The sequence below is a fragment of the Artibeus jamaicensis genome, unplaced genomic scaffold, assembly GCF_021234435.1.
Source record: "Artibeus jamaicensis isolate MK-2021 breed Jamaican fruit bat unplaced genomic scaffold, CSHL_Jam_final contig_851, whole genome shotgun sequence".
Classification (NCBI taxonomy): domain Eukaryota; kingdom Metazoa; phylum Chordata; class Mammalia; order Chiroptera; family Phyllostomidae; genus Artibeus; species Artibeus jamaicensis.
In genome coordinates this window covers 4,853,293-4,874,478 of record NW_026521986.1, presented here as the reverse complement: position 1 = coordinate 4,874,478, position 21,186 = coordinate 4,853,293, and the positions used below count along the sequence as shown (strand labels likewise).

At 38.4% G+C, this 21,186-nt stretch overlaps 1 protein-coding gene across 1 annotated transcript in view; it reads left to right on the top strand.

The window, feature by feature from the left end:
* Nucleotides 1–21,186, top strand: part of KCNH5 (potassium voltage-gated channel subfamily H member 5) — a 259,703-nt gene that overhangs the window by 147,283 nt on the left and 91,234 nt on the right. Inside the window, exon 8 of the mRNA XM_037129143.2 lies at nt 17,029–17,228. Coding sequence (XP_036985038.2) covers nt 17,029–17,228 — 200 coding nt within the window. The remainder of the gene's footprint in view (nt 1–17,028; nt 17,229–21,186) is intronic.

The window sequence follows — 21,186 nt, the reverse complement described above, 5'->3', positions numbered from 1 at the left end:
TGACCTATAACAATCAGAGAAGGTTTTATGAAGGAAATAATAAGCCCTGAAGAGTGGTTGGGGTTGAGGAAAGGAGGGCTTTCATGGAGAGATGTACCAGTTATCCATCACTGTGTAAGAAGTGGCTTCAAACATTGTGAAGGAACACCACCATGGTTTATTCATTTTCATGCCCCTAGTGGTTCAGTGGGCAGTTCATTCTTCTGCTCCTCTTGCTTGGGCTCCCTCTGGCAGCGACATTCAGTGGGTGCCTCATCTGGGGTCTTGGTTCCACTGGCAGCACAAGGATGATGAGACCTCTCCATCCTTGCTGTCCCTCAGTACAACCCAGGCTTCTTCAGAAACGGTGGTCTGAAGGCAGCATTACGAGAAAACAAAAGTGTGGAAGTTCCCGTAAGGTCTAGCTTTGGAAGTCACCTAATATCATCTCTGCCACATTCTATTAAAAGAAATGAAGTTAAAGCCAGCACAGATTAAAATAAATAGATTTTGGTGGAAGAAGCAGTGTAGTCTCATTGCAAAGAGATGTGCATACCAAGGTAGGAATAATTTGTAGCCCGATTTTGAGATTCACCACAAGGGAACTGCATGAACAAATATTTGGAAGCAAGAATAAATTATATGGAGAGTCAACGAGAAGACAGGTTATGATGCTGTTTTTCAGAGGATAGGAGAAGTGGTTCTTGGCTATTCTACAGGTACTGTTCTCAGTGTCACGAACAGTATATTTAGGTTGTCAGCACTGATACTTCACTTTCTGGATCATGGATAAAGAATGCATGTGTCTTGGCACAAAGGTATTTCAATATTATTTCAAGTTATTATACTTAGTGCTTCCAAATTAATGTAAGCATAATAGTAATACCTACTGTGTAGACATATAGAAAGATCGAGTGATTTAATGTTATTCTCTATTTATTGCTTCTTTTCATATTTCAGTGCCAAAGATCAGAGAAATGCTTGCAGGTATCATTACTGAAAAGTAAGACTTGCCAAAAGTAATTAAAATATGTATTTAGTATAAAATAGAGAACAACCATAATTTTTTAAATTCCATTTTTTACAATAGTGAGACAATTCTGGACTCACTGCATTTTCCTAATTTTTTTCCTGTAGTTGATAAAGCTTGACTCATAACCATGTAGAGCAGGAAGGACTGTGCATTTCTGACGTGAAGGACATAGGAAAATCCGTCCATCAATCACTGGGCTGCTACTGTATCCAAATCTCACTATTGTAGTTTTCTTATTTGGCATTTTAAAGTTTTTTAAATAAAGAGATGCAGTATAATTTATACATGTCCTGAAAATACCACTCATGTCATCATCAGCTAGTCATCAGATTGTATCATAATGGTCCTCTCTGTGTGTGCGTGTGTGTACATGTGTGCATGTGTGTACACATGTACGAATGGAGATGGTAGCCAGAAAATGTGCCTTCTCCTAACTTGAGAACAAAAAATAGTAGAAACAAAGTGGAAACACCAAAAGCAGGTTGCTAGCCACATAATTTGTGAAATGTTATACTTTCGGTTGTTTCTTGAAACTATAGAAGTACCAATTTTTAGGTATAGAATAAAAACAATCACCTTAATTGTAAAAAAAAAAAAGTCTATCACGTGACCTTTCCCAATTGGTGTTCTGCTCCTTGAGTCGGTGCTGACCCTGACCCATCTTTGTGTCCCCTGAACAAAGGTGCCCTATTTTATCTTTGAGTGATTTGTATTCAGCTAAAGTTTTATTCTTTGTAACAATAATATTAAAAAATAATGTCAGAAGGGCAGATAAAGTACTTTTCAGATAAGGTCAAATTCAAGGGGTTCATCATCACCAACCCTTTATTATATGAAATGTTAAAGGGACTTATCTAAGAAAAAGAAGATAAAAAAGATGAACAGTGAAAGGACAGCAAACTTTCAATTATTAACAACCACACCTAAAACAAAAGCAATCTAAGAGGACAGCTAGATCAGGAGTAGAAGCATAGAAATGGAGATCACATGGAGGGTTAGCAACAGGGGAGTGGGAGGAGGGGGGGAGATACAGAGAATAAGTAGCATAGATGATAGGTAGAAAATAGACAGGGGGGAGGGCAAGAATAGTATGGGAAATGTAGAAGCTAAAGAACTTATGACACATGGACATGAACTAAAGGTAGGGAATGGGAGGGAGGGGGTGTGCAGGGTGGAGGGGAATCAAGGGGGGAAATGGGAAACTGTAATGGCATAATTAATAAAATATACTTTAAAAAAAGTAATATCAACATACAAGCATCTCCTTTTCCTTTGGACATGTTGGAGAGACTGTGCATCACCAGCAGTCTCTGTCTATGTGCCTTTTTATGTCCCAACCCCTGTCCTTCACACTTCTTCTACTTCTTTCTGAGCTGGTTTGAGGATTCCTGAGAAACACGATAAAGAGTGACCAGTGTCCCAGGGTGGGCACATCTCGGAGTGCCCTCACTGGAGACAGTGTTTAGTGCCTAAGACAGCTTCCTCCAAATGGTTGTGTGTGTGTGTGAGAGAGAGAGATGGAGACAGAGAGGTAGAGAGAGGCACTCAGGTAGCCTTTGTGTCAGCTGTTGCATTCATCTAAAAACAACATACAGTTTTAATCTTTAGTTGCCTCTTGTTGCCTGATAGGTGCCATATTTTGGGAGCTTTCATTTGACTCATAATAAATGAGTCTGAAATGATGAAGTCAGTATTCATTGAGCATCTATAATTATTGTTCCTGTTATTTAAGAGGCTGTATTCTATTTTGTCCAGTTTGTCTTTAACAAAGTTACAAAAACTTCTAGATAATTGTGATAAGCAATGTGGGTGTACTAGTTTTAGAGAATAAAGAAAATTGATTTACTTACACCAAGATAGGATAAAGAAGAGATAAAAGCTATTGAGATTCAAATAGGGATATCAAAGAAGGATAAAGTGGAGATAAAGCTATTTAGATTCTTTGTTTTTACTAATATTATACTTTAATTTCTCAGAGTTTTTTGGAAAGAACAATTCTTCTACATCTTTCCATTTATCCCCCGCCCTCCCTTTCTAACATTTTTTATTTTGTATTAGTAATTGAGTAACATAGGCTCATGCTTAATTTTCTAAATTAAGTGACTCTCTAGAGTATGTAGGAAAGGATATCAATAAGCATTGCCACTTAATTATTGAGACTATTTTAATGAAGTCAGTTTTTATGCTAATCATGGGGTCAGCCATAAGTTGGTGCAATCTGTTCAATTCATGCTATAATTAGGGAAATTCTAAAATGTGTCCCTTCTGCGTTCCAACCTATTTAACCAGTAAACAATTAATTCAAACAATGATTCCATCAACTTGTATTCCCTGGAATTCCTCCTTCAAAATTGCAACATCCCTGAGAGGGATAGTGTATTAAGTAGTTTTTAATAGTTAACACATAACATAAAGACATTCATGAGATTAATTTTAACATGATAATTGACGTAGTTCAGATAATTGACATAGATGAAATGGGGCAGAAATTAGGTGAAGACTGGGAAAGCAGACACGTCTGGCTCTCAGGTGGATGCCTAGAGGATGCCTGCACGCGTGGGTCATCCCAGACGCGCATCCAGGGAAACCAGGAGCCATTATAACAGAGCGAGAACAAGAGTAAGACTTTGAAACTGGAAGTTTCTGAAGATCAGCTTCTTCACTTTGTTCTAAAGCCAGCTGGGGTCATTTCTAATGTTTTAAGAGGTTGAGTGCCACACGTACAATCACCGATGGATGGAACACTTTCCTACTGTACCTTAAATATCATTATTAAAGATAGACTTTAGTGAATATAAATAAAAAGGAAAATGATGGTTGAACCACCTGTGTGGCCTTAAATGTTACCAGAAATGCATCCTCATATTAATATTTTAAATTGCTGAGTCTAGAGCCAATGATTGCTTGCCAAGACTTATAAAAGAAAGATAATTAGGAAAAGTAAATGTCAGATGTCATCATGAACAGGCACGAAAAATCTAAAAAAATACAAATTACTAATAAGGAGATGAATGCATGCAGCTTGACCTCAGGAGCAAACAAAATGTGATGACTAGAGAATATAATTTCTTCAGAGGCCTGCACATCATCTTATTGTTTAGCGTGAGCAACCATGGGAGTGGTGGCTGAGTTACAATGAATTAGCTAAACATAGATTTTTGCTTGACTCTGCAAATTGTTCAACCATGAGAATAAACTATAGTTTATACATTTAGAATGGCTCTCTAAGTTTATTTGTGGAAATTTTGTAGACTATGAAAGGGAAAAGATCATTAGCTTTCTTTCAAAAAATGTGATTGGGAGAATTAAAGACTAATAGTTTTCTGTAGGGAGCAGTGGATACTACTTGAGCGCAGAGGTTAGGGCTGTCTGTGTTATCATTGTATCACTGGTGGCTAGCATAGTGGCTGGCATATAGTAGGTACTCAACCACAGAATGCAACAATGTTTGAATGAATAAAGACAGCTCTGATTTGTGTTAAAGCATCCTTCAATCTTTTAACCTTTGCCTCTTTTTGAAAGCATTAAACATTAACTCATGATTCTAACATTTATATTATAAAATAATAGGTATTTTTGAGCTTTAAAATATAAAATATGTGAACTATTTAGAAAATCATTTTCCAAAATGTACTATTGTGTTCTGATGTGCATGATGAGAGCCTCACTAATATTCTCACCCAGGTTCTCTCTCCAACTGAGAGCCAATCTGTCTTTATTAGAGTTTATTATTATAGTTGCATAACTAATCAAACTCAGTGACTTAAAACAAGAACAAAATATAACCAGAGACATTGAAATGATGAACAAACTGACAGTAACCAGAGGGGAGAGAGGAGGGGGGTAATGGAGGAGAGAAGGAGAAGGATCATCAAGAAGCATGTATGAAGGACCCATGGACAAAGCCAAAGGGGAATAGAATTGAGGGTGGGACGTGGGGGTGGGTGGGGTGGGGGAAAGTGGTGGCAGGTAAATGGAGACAACTGTACTTGAACAACAATAAAAAAACCAAGCAGCTATTTTACTGATGAACCTGCAATTTATGCTGGGCTAGAAGGCCATGACTTATTTCTGGTCCATGTGGTATCAGCTGGGTTGGCTTAAATGGGTCTGAAAATCTACTTCTTAATTAGCTCAGCCACTGATATGGCTGGTAAGCTGATGTTGTCCAGCTGTTTGCTGCACATACAGTCATCGATTGATGGGACATTTTCCTTCATATCTTACCTGTCATCATTAGATATGAATATACGTAGAAAGAGAATGGGTGACCACCTATGTAGCCTTGGTGTTACCAGAGAAGTCTTCTCATATCAACATTTTAAATTGCTCAGTCTTTGGCCAGTGCTTAGCAAGGAGCTCAGTCAAGGCTATGAGCCAGGGACCTTGGTTCCTCTCCATGTGAACCTCTCCAGAAGAACGCCGGAACTTCCTCACAACATGGAAGCTAAACTCCAAGAGCAGGTGATCTAACAGGGAGGAATTGGAAGTTTCTAGTTTCTTGAGGCCTGGGCCCAGATATTGGCATATGATCATATTACTATTGTTAAGTTACCACATTGTTAGGCAGTCACAGAGTACACCTGTATTCAAGGGTAAGCAATATGTATGCTGCTTCTCAATGCAAGGGGTGGCAAGGAAGGTGCAGCCATTTTAATATATCACAATTATCTTCTAAATAGTCCTTTTATGGTGATTAAAAATACGACTTTTTATAAGACATTTACTGGTGAGTATGCCAGAATTATCAAGACTTTAAATATGATAAGTTTGTAAAATTAGCTAGTTTTAAGGTTTCTTAAGCTAAAAGGTTATGAGGGCATGAAACAAGAAGCTTATCAAATTTTAACAAATTAGCCTCATTAAAGTAGGTGAATTGACTATATGGCATCCCATCCAAAGGGTAAAATTATATAACATGCCTGTACAAAACTGGCCAGGCCAGGCACGGGCATTCATATTTATTATCTTTACATGGTCAGGACATGGATCACCTTGGCTTCTCAATATCTGATAATGCTACGTGCACTAATAACATATATTCCTTCTATGTTTTTGTATCACCAACAGTGAGACTTTGGCTTGAACAAAATAATGTTTCTGAAAACCTATTTTCTAGATTTCTGGTGTGTGAATTTACTGGAAAAAATGTTTGAATTCCTATTATGTTTCTGGAACTTGGCTGTGTTCTAGAAGTGCAGCAGTTAGCAAAAAGCCCAATGATGGCACTCATGGAATTTGCATTTCTATCAGAGAAGGTAGATAATAAACAAACACTAAATGTGATATAATTTAGTGATAAATAAAATTTAGAGCAGGCCATAGTAAGGGATCAGAGAGTGATATTGGAAGAAGTGGGTGTTTAGACGGGTGGTCTGGGAAGGGCTCCATGTTGAGCTGATTTCTAAGCAGAGACCAAAATGAGGAGAGGACGTAGACCAGGTGAAGACTCGCAGAAGGGTGTTTTAGGCAGAGGGAACAGCTAGTGAAGGGGCTCTGAAGAGTGAATGCATTCAGAATGTTTGAGTAGCACCAAGAAAGCTAGCGTGGCTGGAGCTAAGGGAGTGAGGGATAACTGTAGAACTTATTTGATTAGTGAGGGAGGCAGTGCTCCGATTATATGTGTCCTTGGACCATGACTAGGTTGGATTTTAATCTGTGTGTGATTTCATGTATATAATTCTTCCTGCTGCAAAAAAAATTATTTGGAAGCTATTTTCATGATGGTGATGATGATACAAAACAATCCATGGGTAGTTTTTACTAGACTTTCTTTTTAACTTGTTTTGTATAAGTTATCTCATTTAAGACAGTCCCTTTGTAAAGATTTTAGTGAAATTTTAAATTTATAGATGAGGGTGTAGAAGTATAGAGAGATTTAATAACTGACCCAAAGACACAAAACTAGTGAGTGGAAAAGCACATTCTACTAAAGATTCTGCAAGGATACTGGTAGAGGAGGGGAGAAGTGATTGAACTGAGGCTATATTTTGAAGGTAAAGCCAAGAAAAATTGTTGAAAAGAGTGAATTGAAGGATGATTTGGTTTGGTCTGCGCAACTAGGTATAGCTTTGCAGTGTACTAAGATGAAAAAGTGCATTTGGGTTGTTAGAGAAAGAGTGTTGTACATTAAGAGTTCTTTTTTTGGAGGTTGCAAGATGGCTATAGAGTACCTGAAAGCTCCATCCATTTGCTTCCCACCTGGACCAGTCTTGTAGCTAAACCAGAGCAATCAACTCAAAAATTCAGCTGCGGGTGAGTGGGAGCAGGTGTGAGTGAGCCTATGTGTGGAAAAATGTGTGAGTGTGTGTGTGTGTGTGTGTGTGTGTGTGTGTGTGTGTGTGTGCCTGCCTGCCTGCCTGCGAGGGTACTTGGGGGCGGGCAGCCCAGGCCCTTTTGGCAGAGCTGCTGCCATTGCTGCTGCCCAACCCAGTGCATCTGTCTGTGCAGATTTGGAGTGGGAACCATTTCATGGAATTTATAAAATCCTCATCCACAAAGGTGCTGAAGTGGCCATGCCTGGACACCCAGACTTATCTCTGTGCCCTCCACCCCAGGTAGGGCTGCATACCCCACTGCTGCTGGAACCCAGGGGCTGGGGGCTGGGGTACTTTCCCAGGAGGGGGCTGTTACTTCCCTGGCCCTAGGAGCCACTTGGAACAGTGAACAGGACAGAATCTGACTGAGGAGGCTGTGGATAAGCCAAGGAGCTGGGAGCCCAGGAAGGGGGCATCTTTGGCAGTGTTGGCTGCAGACACCATGGTGGGAACATAGTGGCAGGAGCCTGAGGCTGAGACTCACTGGAGGGAGTGGTGCGAGTACCCTGCTATCATCCAGTATTACAGGTTTGCTGCTGGACTCTTCCCTTCCTTCCCCTACCCCATCAGGATGATATGAGACTTTAAAGAAGATGATACATGCAGGATATAATCTATTGATTTGAGAGAGGAGAGGCATCAGTGTGAAAGAGAGGTGTTGACAGGTGGCCTCCTGTATGTGCCCCGACTGGGGTTCCAGCCCACACCTAGAAGCCCGGTCAAGGCAGAGGCAGCCATGGTAGGGGTTGAGACCCTTTGTCAGCCAGATGGGGAAAGTTCCCACCCATGAACATACCATAACAATCAGGACCCAAATACAACAGTAGAGTCCACATAATCTGCATGAAGGACATTCCTAGAGCATCCAGGTCAGGAGATCAAGGAGGCTGAACTGTGGAGGTCTCTGCTCTGGGGAAAAATGAAAACTGCTGGAGACAAACCTACCATCTTTTTTTTTTCTTTAAAGAGGCAAAGCACAGGTTTTGCGTTTGTGGCTACCTACCTAGAGCCCCAGCAAAGGGAGAGTGGCACAGACTGGCATCGCACGAGGAGAGTCGGGAGTGAGAGGCACTGGGGAGAGTTTTGGGGGAGTGGCTGTTGGATTTCCAGGGCCTGACTATCTGAGATCCACAGCAGCCATGTATCTTGAGAAGAATTGGACCCTCCCAGGGGAAAATCAGTTATCTTACCCTGTGGGATACCACTCTCCCCCACTCCAGAAATCTCACCACAACCTCTGAAATCCTGTTTGCTCCACTCAGGAACTTTTTTGCTCTTTTATCTTTCTTTCTTTTCTCCCATCCTGAATCTTAAACCTTGCTGAGGAGACAGCAACTTAAATAGGCTCAGAGGTCATCAGAGACTGGTGGTAGGGTGCAGCCGATCCATACATTACTCCTGGGAAACAGACTGGTGCTTCTCCATCATGTGGGAGCCACAGAAACACTCCCGTACCATCTGGCAGACCCCAAATCTGGGCTCTGGAAGCCTACTAGGGGCCCTGCCCTGCCGAGTACAGGGAAATGATCTTGGACAGACTCAGACTAGTGGCACAAGGAAGGGAAACACACCCACCGTCTTCCCTGAAGTCTGAAAGGCACCTGCCTTGGAAGATCCAGGAATCACAGCCCCTGTTTCCGCCAGAAGCTTTCCCAGAAATGATCAGGTCTGTGACTAGTCTAAAACTGATAGGAGGCCAGCAGGCAGGTAGGCAGGCAGACAGGGGCTGATCCTGTGATGACTTGGGACATTTGCTGACATACCCCTGGACCCAGGGCTGATAAAAGCCAGCTTTGAAGAGCAGCTTGGCCCACCCTGGGAGCAGCTAAGCCCAGAAGAAGCAGCTACAAACTGTGGATTGCCTGTAGCTTTAAAAAGTCAGCTAAGAGCCAGACGTGGACAGCACCTGACATTGACTTACAGCACCCAGACTCAGGCATCAGGGCAGCATCCAAAGAGAGAAGCCAGAAGGCAAGATCTAAAGTGTTCTGAGACAAATCCGACTTGGTTCTTTTTTTTTTTTTTTCCATTATCTTGGCTGCTTTTTCTTATTCATAGTCTTTTAGCTTGTTACTCACCTTTTTTGCTTTTCTTTTTGGTGCTCTAATTTTTCTTTTATGACACTTATTCTACTTTTACTTTTGATCATTTTATTCTTCCCTTCTCTCCTTTTAGTATTTTTGTCACTTTTTCTATGTTCCTTTTCCCTGTTTTCCTTTTATTTCATTATGAATAATAGTTCTCTTCCCCTTTCTCCTCTCATTATCATTTTTTCTTTGCTCTTCTCATATTCATTTCCCTTCCCCCCTTTATCTACTATTACATTTGGCTTTCTGCTGTTGTTGTTCTTGTTCTCTTGCAGTTGATATTGCTGAGGTGGTTGGAGGAGTTGCTTGTTTTGGTGTTGTATTTGTGTTGTTTTGCTTTGTTCTGCCAGCCCCTCTACAACAGTGTATAACACGTGGTGGGGGCTGAACCTCTTAGCCAGCCAGATGGAGAGAAGTCCCACCAGTGAAGGTGACAATAATAATCAAGATGCAAATACAACAGGAAAGTCCACATAACCCACAGAGAGGTCATTCCTAGAGGATCCACATCAAGAAATCAAGGAGTCTGCACCACTGGGTTCCTCCACAAGTCAGAAAGTCAAAGTAAATCAATCTAAAAAAATAGAAACAGACACAAAGAGACAACTAACATGGGTAAACAAAGAAAGAACCCCAAACCAAAAGAAGAAGGAATTTCCAGGAAAAGAGCTAAGTGAAACTGAGTCAAGCAATTTATCTGATACAGAGTTCAAAGTAATAATTATAAGGATGCTCAAGGAACTTAGTGAGAACCACCAGGAACTTAGTGACACCTACATCAACATGAGAAATGACATAGAAATCTTGAATAAGAACTAGTTGGAAGTGAAGAATTCGATATATGAAATGAAGAATAGACTTGAAGGAATTAAAAGGAGGCTAGATGAAGCAGAGGATTGAATGAGCGAGTTGGAAGACAGGGTAGAAATAAACACCCAGTCAGAGCAACAAGATTAAAAAAGACTCCAAAAGAATGAGGATAGTTTAAGGGAGCTTTAGGACAACATTAAACACAATGATATTCACATCATAGAGATACCAGAAGGAGAAGAAAAGGAAAAAGGGATAGAAAACCTGTTTGAAAAAAATGATGACAGAAAACTTCCCTAAACTGATGAAGGAAAAAGTTATGTAAGTCCAGGAAGAACAGGTCCCAATCAAGATGAACCCAAAGAGGCCTACTCCAAGACACTTTACAATCAAAATGGAAAATTTCAAGACAGAGAGAAGCTTAAAGACAGCAAGGGAGAAACCGCTAGTAACATACAGGGGAGCTCCGATAAAGCTATCAGCTGATTTCTTGACAGAAAAGCTACAAGCCAGAACAGATTGGCACAAAATATTCCAAGAAATGAAAAGCAAGGATCTTCAACCTAAAGTCCTCTAACCAGCAAGGCTTTCATTTTAAATGGAAGGCAAAATAAAGAGCTTCCCAGACTAAAGAAGACTAAAAGAATACCTCTCCACCAAGTCAGCACTGCAAGAAATACTAAATGGACTGCTTTAGGGAGAAGGAGAAGGAGAAGGAGAAGGAGAAGGAGAAGGAGAAGGAGAAGGAGAAGGAGAAGGAGAAGCAGAAGCAGAAGCAGAAGCAGAAGAAGAAGAAGAAGAAGAAGAAGAAGAAGAAGAAGAAGAAAAGAGAGAGAGAGGAATACAGGTCAAAGGGAGGGGGAAAGGCAATGAATAATAATAATATCAATCTATCAATAATAACCTCAAATGTAAATGGATTAAATGCCCCTATCAAAGATATAGGGTAGCTGAATGGATAAGAAAATAAGACCTGCATATCTGCTGTCTATGACTCCCACCTGAGAACAAAAGATCTACACAGATTGAAAGTGAAGGGGTAAAAAACATCCACCAAAAAAAGTACTTAAACTAATAAATGAATGTGGCAAAGTACTGGGATACAAAGTCAATATTCAGAAATTGATGCCATTTTTTTACACCAACAATGAACCATCAGAAAAAAAATCTAAGAAAAAAATCTCATTTACTATAGCAGCAACAACAACAAAAAGATACCAAGGAATAAATTTAGTCAGGGAGGTAAAAGACCTGCACTCAGAAAACTATAGAACGCTGAAGAAGGAAATTGAGAAAGATACAAACATGTGGATGAATATACCCCGTTCATGAATTGGAATAATTAGCATCATTAAAATGTCCATACTACCCAAAGCAATCTATGGATTCAACACAATTCCTATTAAAATACCAAGGGCATATTTTACAGATGTAGAACAAGTATTCTAAAAATGTATATGAAACCAAAAAAAGACATTGAATAGCCACAGCAATTTTGAGAAGAACAAAGTTGGAGGGATCATAATACCTGATATAAAACGATACTACAAGGCACTGTAATCAAAGCAGCCTGGGACTGCCAGAACAGACACATAGATCAATGGAACAGAATAGAGAGCCCAGAAATAAACCCCTGTCTCTATGGTCAATCAATATTTGACAAAGGATGTATGAGCATACAATGGAGTAAAAATAGCTTCTTAAATAAATAGTGTTGGGAGAACTGGACTGGTACATGCAAAAAAAGGAAACCAGGCCACCAACTTACAACATAAACCAGAATAAACTCAACATGGATAAAAGACTTAAATATATGTCATGATACTATAATAGTCTTAGTGGAAAAATAGGCATTAAATTTCAGATATCCCACACAGAAATATTTTTGCTGATATGTCTCCTAGGGCAAGGGAAGTAAAGAACAAAATAAACATATAGGACTACATCAAATTAAAAAGCTTCTGCGTGGCCAGAGAAACAATCATCAAAATGAAAAGGGAACTGAATACATGGGAGAACATATTTGCCAATGATACCTCAGACAAGGGTTTGATCTTTAAGATATATAAAGAACTCATATGACTCAATGCCAGAAAGACAAATAATCCATTTAAAAAATGGGCAAAGGACCTGAATAGACATTTCTCCAAGGAGGACATATAGATGGCCCATAAACATATGAAAGGATGCTCAACATTACTACCCATCAGGGAGATGAAAATTAAAACCACAATGAGGTATCACCTCACACCTGTCAGAATGGCCATAATTAATAAGTCAGCAAATGATAAGTGCTGGTGAGGATGTGGAGAAAAGGATACCCTACTGCACTGTTGGTGGGAATGTAGACTGGTGCAGTCACTGTGGAAAACTGTGGAATTTCCTCAAAAACTTAAAAATGGAACTGCCTTTTGACCCAATGATTCCACTGCTGGGAATATACCCTAAGAATCTGAAAAACACCAATTCGAAAGAACTTATGCACTCTTGTATTCAAAGCAGTGCTATTTACAATAGCCATGTGTTGGAAACAGCCTAAGTGCCCATCAGTAGATGAATGGATTAAAAAACTATGGTACATTTACACAATGGATTGCTATGCATCTCAAAGAAAGAAGGAATTCCTACCCTTTGTAAGAGCCTGGATGAAACTGGAGACTACTATCTAAGGGAATTAAGCCAGTTGGTAAAAGACAAATACCATATGATGTCACTTATAAGAGGAAACTAATGAACAAAATAAGCTAATGAGCAAAACAGAAGCAAAGACAGAAACGGAACAGACTGACAGCTGCCGGAAGAAATGGGGAGGGCGGCGGTGGTGGACGGAAGGGGAAAGGACTAGTCAAAGAACATATATGAATGACCCATGGACAGAGAGAGACCAGAGTGGTGGGATGGACTTGGGAAGCAGGGGTTGGGGCAGACAGAGGAGAACTATGGGGGGAAATTGGGACAACTATAATAGAATAAAGAAGAATTTTACAAAGTTAAAAGAAGTTCTTTTTTGGGACATGGTTGACTTGAATGTCTATTGGGCATTTAAGTAGATATGTGTATCTCTAATAATTCAGGGCAGAGGTATGCTTATCATGGAGAGAAGTTGCATGAGATCTTTCCACACTCTTTTTGCAACTTATTTTAAAGTAAAAGAAATTTAAATATATACATATACATTTACTTGAATCTCTTACCTTAGATTATAACCTTCTTTTTCTTTAATTACTTTATTGTTGTTCAATTACAGTAGTCTGCATTTTCTCCCCACCCCTCGCCCCTACCCCAGCCAAGCCCACCTCCCTCCCTTGGTTCTATCCTCTCCCTTGGTTTTATCTATATGTTCTTTATAGTAGTTCCTAAAGACCCTTCTCCACAGTGTCCCCTCCCCCCTCCTCTCTGGCTATTATTAGATTGTTCTTAATTTCAATGTCTCTGGTTATACTTTGTTTGCTTTTTTCTTTTGTTGATTATGTTCCAGTTAAAGGTGAGATCATATGGTATTTGTCCCTCACTGCCTGGCTTATTTTGCTTAGCGTAATGCTCTCCAGTTCCATCCATGCTGTTGCAAAGGGTATAAGCTCCTTCTTTCACTCTGCTGTGTAGAATGCCATTGTGTAAATGTATCGTAGTTTCTTGATCCGCTCATTTGCTGATGGGCACTTAGGTTGCTTCCAGCACTTGGCTATTGTAAATTGTGCTGCTATGAACATTGGGGTGCATAGGTTCTTTTAGACTGATGTTTCAGGGCTCTTAGGGTATAATCCCAGCAGTGGAATTTCTGGGTCAAAAGACAGTTTCATTTTTAGTTTTCTGAGAAAATTTCTTACTGCTTTCCACAGTGGCTGCACCAGTCTGCATTCCCACTAACAGTGTACTCGGGTTCCCATTTCTCCGCATCTTCTCCAACACTTGTTTGTTGCTTTGTTTATGATGGCCATTCTGACCAGTGTGAGGTGGTATCTCATTGTGGTTTTAATTTGCCTCTCTGTGCGAGCTAGTGATGCTGAGCCTCTTTTCATGTATCTCTGGATTCTCTATATGTTCTCCCTGGAGAAGTGTCTGCTCAAATTTTTTGCCCGTTTTTTAATTGGATTTTTTTTGTCTTCCTGGAGTGGAGTTGTGTGAGTTCTTTATATGTTTTGGAGATCAAACCCTTGTCCGAAGTATCACTGGCAAATATGTTTTCCCATATACTTGGTTCTCTTTTCATCTTAATGCTGTTTTCTTTAGCCATGCAGAAACTTTAATTTGACGAGGTCCCATTTGCTTATCCTTTCCTTTATGTCCCTTGCTTTAAGGGACATATCTGTGAAGATGTTGCTGTGTGGAATGTCTGGGATTTTCCTGCCAATGTTTTCCTCTAGGACTTTTATGGTGTTACAACTTATACTTAAGTCTTTTATGTACCTTGAATTTATTTTGGTGTATGGTGTAAGTTGGTGATCGAGTTTCCTTTTTTTGCATGTAGCTGTCCAGATCTCCCAACACCATTTGTTGAAGAGGCTATCTTTACTCCATTTTATGTTATTGCCCCCTTTGTCAAATGTTAATTGACCATAGAGACTTGGCTTTATTTCTCAGCTTTCTCCTTTGTTCCATTGGTCTATGTGCCTGTTTTTATGCCAGTACCAGGATGTTTTGATTACAGTGGCCTTGTGATAGTTTGATATCAGGTATTGCGATCCCTCCTGCTTTATTTTTCTTTCTCAAAATTGCTGCAGCTACTTGAGATCACTTATGGTTCCATGTAAATTTCTGAAATGTTTGTTCTATATCTGTGAAATATGAGATTATAACCTTCTTTAGATATCCCCAGTATAGGACTCCATACTTCCATGAAAATGGGAGTCGCAGTGGATATGTTTGTAAATATGCCAAACTTATGAGATCTTGATTATGTTCTTCATTGATTAATGCTGCAAACTTTTAATACATTGGCAGTTTTCTTTATATTTTGTTCTTAAACTTTTCATTTGACCAGAATATATGCACATTTAATGTACCCAAAAGATGAAATGTGTAGTAATTTATTACACTAAAAAGCAGTAGTAAGATACTTTGGCAAATAGAGAATATTGCAAGTATCTTAGAGAGCCAAATATGTTAAATATATCAAAATTATAAGTAGTTCTCTGATTTATTGATAACTTGTAATTGCTAGACACTATTAAAACACATGAATGTAGCATTGTTTTATTCATAAAATGCTCATTATTTTGAAAACACATTCTAATTATTTCTCTTTTCTAAGAATGTGAAATTCTGCCTTTGTTTTTTTCTGCCTTTGTTCTGCCATAATTTTTTATTATTTACTTATTATTAATAAATTAATAATATTTATTAACATTATTTCTGTTTGTTTTTCTTAGTACCACAATAGTGGAATGCAGATGTTAAGTTTGTGATTACCTCTACTTTTTTTAAAAAATAAAGGCTTAAAGATCTAGTTAAGAGTGTCAGCACTATATTCTTCTTATTCAGTTTTAACAAAACATCATCTGTCTTGAAAATTATCTGCACTGACATCAAAATTCCTAAGTAAGCAGAAAACTGGTTAAATATTTCTAAAATTATTGCTTCCTGTTGTAAAATTATAATTTGTTGTACTCAGAGAACAATTGTTCTTGAAAGAAACAAATGGTTTTCTGAAAGTATGTTAAGGATCTTAAGTCACTTCCCTAGCTTGATTTTATTTCACTTCTATCAGCAGGGATTTGTTTAATGAAACAGGGAAGGGAAACAGCCCATACCTTGTTTAGGGGAATCATTTTATTCAAAGGCTTGGAGGATGGAAAATGGAAATGATCCTCATCTGATATTCTACTAAATTGTCAAGTGCTCATGTAACGTACATTTCTATAAACATTGTGTTTACTGAATGTTAAGGTAAATAAAGTACTGCCCTTGTTCAAAAGAACTTAGTGTTAACAAGGGGATGAAGTCAAAGGTACAGGATGGGGTGGGGTTGTGTGCAGTTGGGGGTATGTTTGATTTGAGGTGAACTCAACTGCTTTTCAAAGCTTGTAAACATGAGTGGCCCAACCAGATGTGAAGAGAGGGCTTGGTAATTTATGGATTGAGCGAGGAGGTCATGGTCAGGGGCATTACAAAACCCTCTCCCACTGGTGGGCTCCTATAAATAAATACACTGGTCTGCAAGCTGGCTTTACTCTTAATTAAAATAGTGGAATAAAAAAATTTACAACACTGATGTACTGACATGAGTTTACTAGCTTGAATTTTTAGGTACTCCCAAAGTTTTATTTTAGCTGTTAATTCCAACCATGTTTCTCCTCAGAAGCTTCTAAAAATGGACCACTTTAATCTGTCTCCATCCCCTATATTTCTTGTGCTCTGTCAACAATATTTATAAGTAGGGAAGTGTCCCGAAAGCTGGAAGGTACAAGCAGTGAGAAAGAGTGTACATTTTCTGAAATGGGTCATCAATCCCTAGAAAATTCAAATTGATTAGGCTTCATGCATCAGGCAAGGCTGGAAGATAACTTAAATTGTAAGGTTAGAACTCCTTAGGTAAATTATAATTTTAGGTCATTAATTCTTCACAAAATCTGTTAGCCATTCTCATGTTTTGCCACATTGACACGAGTGTTTCATGCTCATAAAATTATGTTTCTCTTACTGAATGAATACCTGATTCCAGGCACTCTTTTCTCAAGGGTTAACATGCATTAACCCCTCAAGTTTATAAAAATATCTGTTACATTATTCATTGATGGGGCCAATACTCTTTTTTTTTTCACTTGGGATATTTGTTTCATTTTCATCATTTCTTCTTTTTCAGCTCTCCTTTATGCAACTATTTTTGGAAATGTTACTACAATTTTCCAGCAAATGTATGCCAACACCAACCGATACCATGAGATGCTGAATAATGTACGGGACTTCCTGAAACTCTATCAGGTCCCCAAAGGCCTTAGTGAACGAGTCATGGATTATATTGTCTCGACATGGTCCATGTCTAAAGGCATCGACACAGAGAAGGTATGGGTAATTGTTGTTGTTGTTACTTATTTTCTACTTCAATCGGATCTTCAGAAGCCTGTAGTTTTCCCACTCACATATTTATTGCTTGTATAATTGCTTCATAAATGCTACTCTATTCCAGAAGTAACATATTAATCAATCATATTATTGAGTGCTTAGAAGGTGCAAAACACTCAGCCATTAATCATCAATTAGTACTAGTCATCACACTTAATTTAGAAATTGTGGTTCCTAAAAACAGCTAATTACTGTGTTTCCATAAAACACACTTATTACCACTCAGAGTAATTTCCTGCATTCCTCCAAAACCCTAACAGTGCTGCCATTTCTCCCGGTCAATTTTATTCCTGTGATGTTTTGCCCATTTTAAATTTAGAAAGCAACTTCCTTGCTTATAAACTGAAAAATTATGTTTGCTATCCTCCACTTAAATCTCTCCCCTTTCTCTCACATGTTTATAAAGCAACTTATAGTTATTAGTTTTTTTATACAAATCTATTAAATAGATATCATCCTCCCCATTCATTTGACATCTCTAATTTCTTACTTGTATTTTCATGGAACCTTAAAAATTTTCCCGCAACTATCTTGTATTAGGGGCAAAGAAGGAACCGAAGGTCTTCTCACAATAAACAAAACCAAATAAAAAATTTACTTCTGCCTTGCTCAGTGGGTTGGGCATCGTCCTGCAAACCAAAAGGTCACTGGTTCAATTCTGGTTAAGGTATATACCTGGGTTATGGGCCAGGTCTCCAATTGAGGGCACGCAAGAGGCAACCAGTTGATGTTTCTCTTGCACGTTAATGTTTCTCTTCCTCCATTTTTCCCTCCCCTCTCCTCTCTCTAAAAGTAAATAAAAATAAAATCTAAAAAATATTTCCACCTCCTGCATGCAACTGATGCACACAAGAGTTTTGGAGGAAACTGATTGTGAGCCATGTTACTTTGTGAGCAGCAGGGGAGACTTTTATTTTTAGGTACTAATTTTTGACAGATAATAGTGATATATAGCACATGACTTTCCTTGCCATTTCCCACAAATTTGATTTGCTCTCTTCATTGTATAAGTTTGACTTGTAGTTTTTCTCTAAGACTTGCTCAGCAAGCACCTTTCAAAGTCAGTGGGAAAGAGCAAATGAGTAAAGCAGGTGTTGAATTAGGGGAATTTCATGAAACCACAAGCAGGCAGTGTTTTAAGCCAGAACAGGCATTGCTAGGAGCAGAGGGTTGAGGGGACATGTAGAGAACAAACACGGAAGGTGAAAATTGAGGGGAGCAGTCTCAGAGGGTGTGTGGGTGGTACACTCGAGGGCAGCTATTTGGGAGGATAGTGAAAGAGGGTGAGATGTGCTCCCCCTAAATATTTTACAACATGCAGTATAAATTTTCTAGTTCAATGGCCACTTAAAGCGATCACAGAGGAGAAAAGGACAAAGTACATTTCCATGGAATTTGATTAGTATGTAAATGAACCAGTAAATGGTTAGTAGAGAGGGTACCCAAAGAAAGAACAGAATCTTCCTCAGAGGGGCAGGTATGACTCAGTGTTTAAAATTTAAATTTAGAATGTCCTTTGAGTTCCACATTCAGGGAAACTGAGATCAAGAGGCAACTATCTACCTTGTCCATCACCATCTCAGGTAGAAGCTTTACTTTCCAGAAAATACAATGGGGTCACATGGTGGCTGACAGAGCTATCAATAAAATGATGGAATGATGTTTGGTCTTTTACATGAGAAAAGAGCCAGACTTGTAGCCTGTGCTGCTTTTGGTGGGCCTGCTCAACCCCCTGCTTCATGACATTGTTAGGTTGAGGCACTGGCATGGGGTGTTGGCATGGCACGTGCCAAGTAGCAGGAAATGATTTCTAGGTTCCTATTATTTACCACAATTTTTGGTGCTCATAATTTGTACTTCTGATTAGTAGAGTATCCACTTGAGTAAAAGGAAAAAATAGGTGGAGAGGGTAATATTAAAAGTGAAATAAAAATTTAATTCAAAAGAAAAGATTTTTAGAGAAATAAGGATAAATATCAAAATGAATTAGCTTTTGGGAAAAAAATCATGGTTGTGCCTTCTAAGTGAATGGGAAATCTATGGGTAGTTATTAGCTAATAGAAGAAGCAGATTTAAATAACTGGTAAATATGAAAGTTTTGTTGTACATGTGTAAAACATGTCTAAATTTAATTTATTGTAGCAGCAAACTCCCAGGCCTGTGTTGATTTCTTCCAGCCTATTCAGAAAATCCCCTCTCAGGTTCATAAGAACTAACCATAACAGCCGGGTAAGTAAAGAGACACAGGCCAAAGTCTGGGCCTGGGAAGGGGGTATAGGAGATTTCCACTAATTGCATAGGCAATGAGGGTGAATTAAAAAATGTATTCTTAGACTAAATACTAAATGCTATACCAAGCAAGAAGAAAATAAAAATAGGCATCTAAATCTCTGGTTTAGTAGTGAACCTAACAACCAGGGAGAAGACTTAAATTCCTGTTAGGCATTCAGCTATATGAATAATAATTAGTATATGAGGTCTGTCTGGAAAAAGTCTAACCATTGTTAAAATAAAGAGAACAGTTTGTGTGAACTGATGTGGACTGGAATGTGAGTGAGTGAATGACAGTGACTTTACTGTACAAGTCAGCGAGGATGGTAGATGTGATTGCGTGAGCATGTGTACCATGTAGCCATTACATTCAGAATGACTGAGCGAGCGGCACAATGAGTCTGCATCCAATTTTGTCTTAAGCTTGAAAATTCCTCCTTGAAACTGTTTGGATGATTCAGAAGGCAGCAACTATGGGCAACTGGTGATTGGCACCTTCATCACAACAACTTGCTTGCTCATGCATATCATCTCATGCAGAGTTTTTTGGCAAAACATCAGATCACCCAGGTAACCCAGTTCATCTGCAGACTAGATTTGGCTCCCAGTGACTTGTAGCTTTTTATAAAACTAAAATCACCTTTGAAAGGGAAGAGATTTCAAACCATTGATGAGATTTAGGAAAATACAACAGGGCAGCTGATGGTGACTGGGAGAACTGTGTGGGATCCCAAGGCGCCTACTATGAAGGGGACTAAGGCATCATTATCCAATGTACAATGTCTCTTGTCTCTTGTACCTTCTTCAGTAAATGTCTCTGTTTTTCATATGACATGCCTTCTGGACGGACCTTGTATAAAACATATAACTTAAAAATATTATAATAAGTAGTGAGGTATATATGCAAGAATTAGTAGCCAAAAAAAGAGAGGGAATAGATATTTCAGAACTAGATTTTACTATAGATAATAACTGAATATAAGTGAAAGGATACATTGCAAAGACAGAATTGATATATTATTTAATATAATTATAACAAGCTAAAAATCTAAGAAAATGTTTAATGAGAGTCTGTCTATATGACTTAACATAAATATCAGAAGCACTGAGAGTTAAATGTAAAAAAATAAAAAAATACAAAGTTTTAGAAGAAAACACATAAGTATTTTTGTATGTATTAAAACAATGGAATACATAATGAAGAAGTAATAAATAGATTTGATTAGAAAATGTAAAACTTCTCATACCAAAAACTATGCAAATGAGAGAATTTACAATAAATATCATAAGTGAAAGATGAATTATCTTAATATGTAAAGGTGATTTTATAAATCAGTAAGAAGAACCAAGGACAAAAATGAGCTGAGCACATAGGTAATTTATAGAAGATGAAAATACAAATTACTAATAAACACAAAAATATTATTTTTACTTGTAATGAACTAATACTGAAACAGCAAAAAACTATTTTTAATCTGCCAAATGGACAAAAATAATGCCCAGTCTTAGACAAGGCTTTAGTGACTGACACTATCATATAATTTTGGTCTGTGTGTAATGTGATAGGGCATTGCTTGAACGAAGCTTGACTAAGATTCCTAAACTTGGAATAGTCTAGATAGAGCTC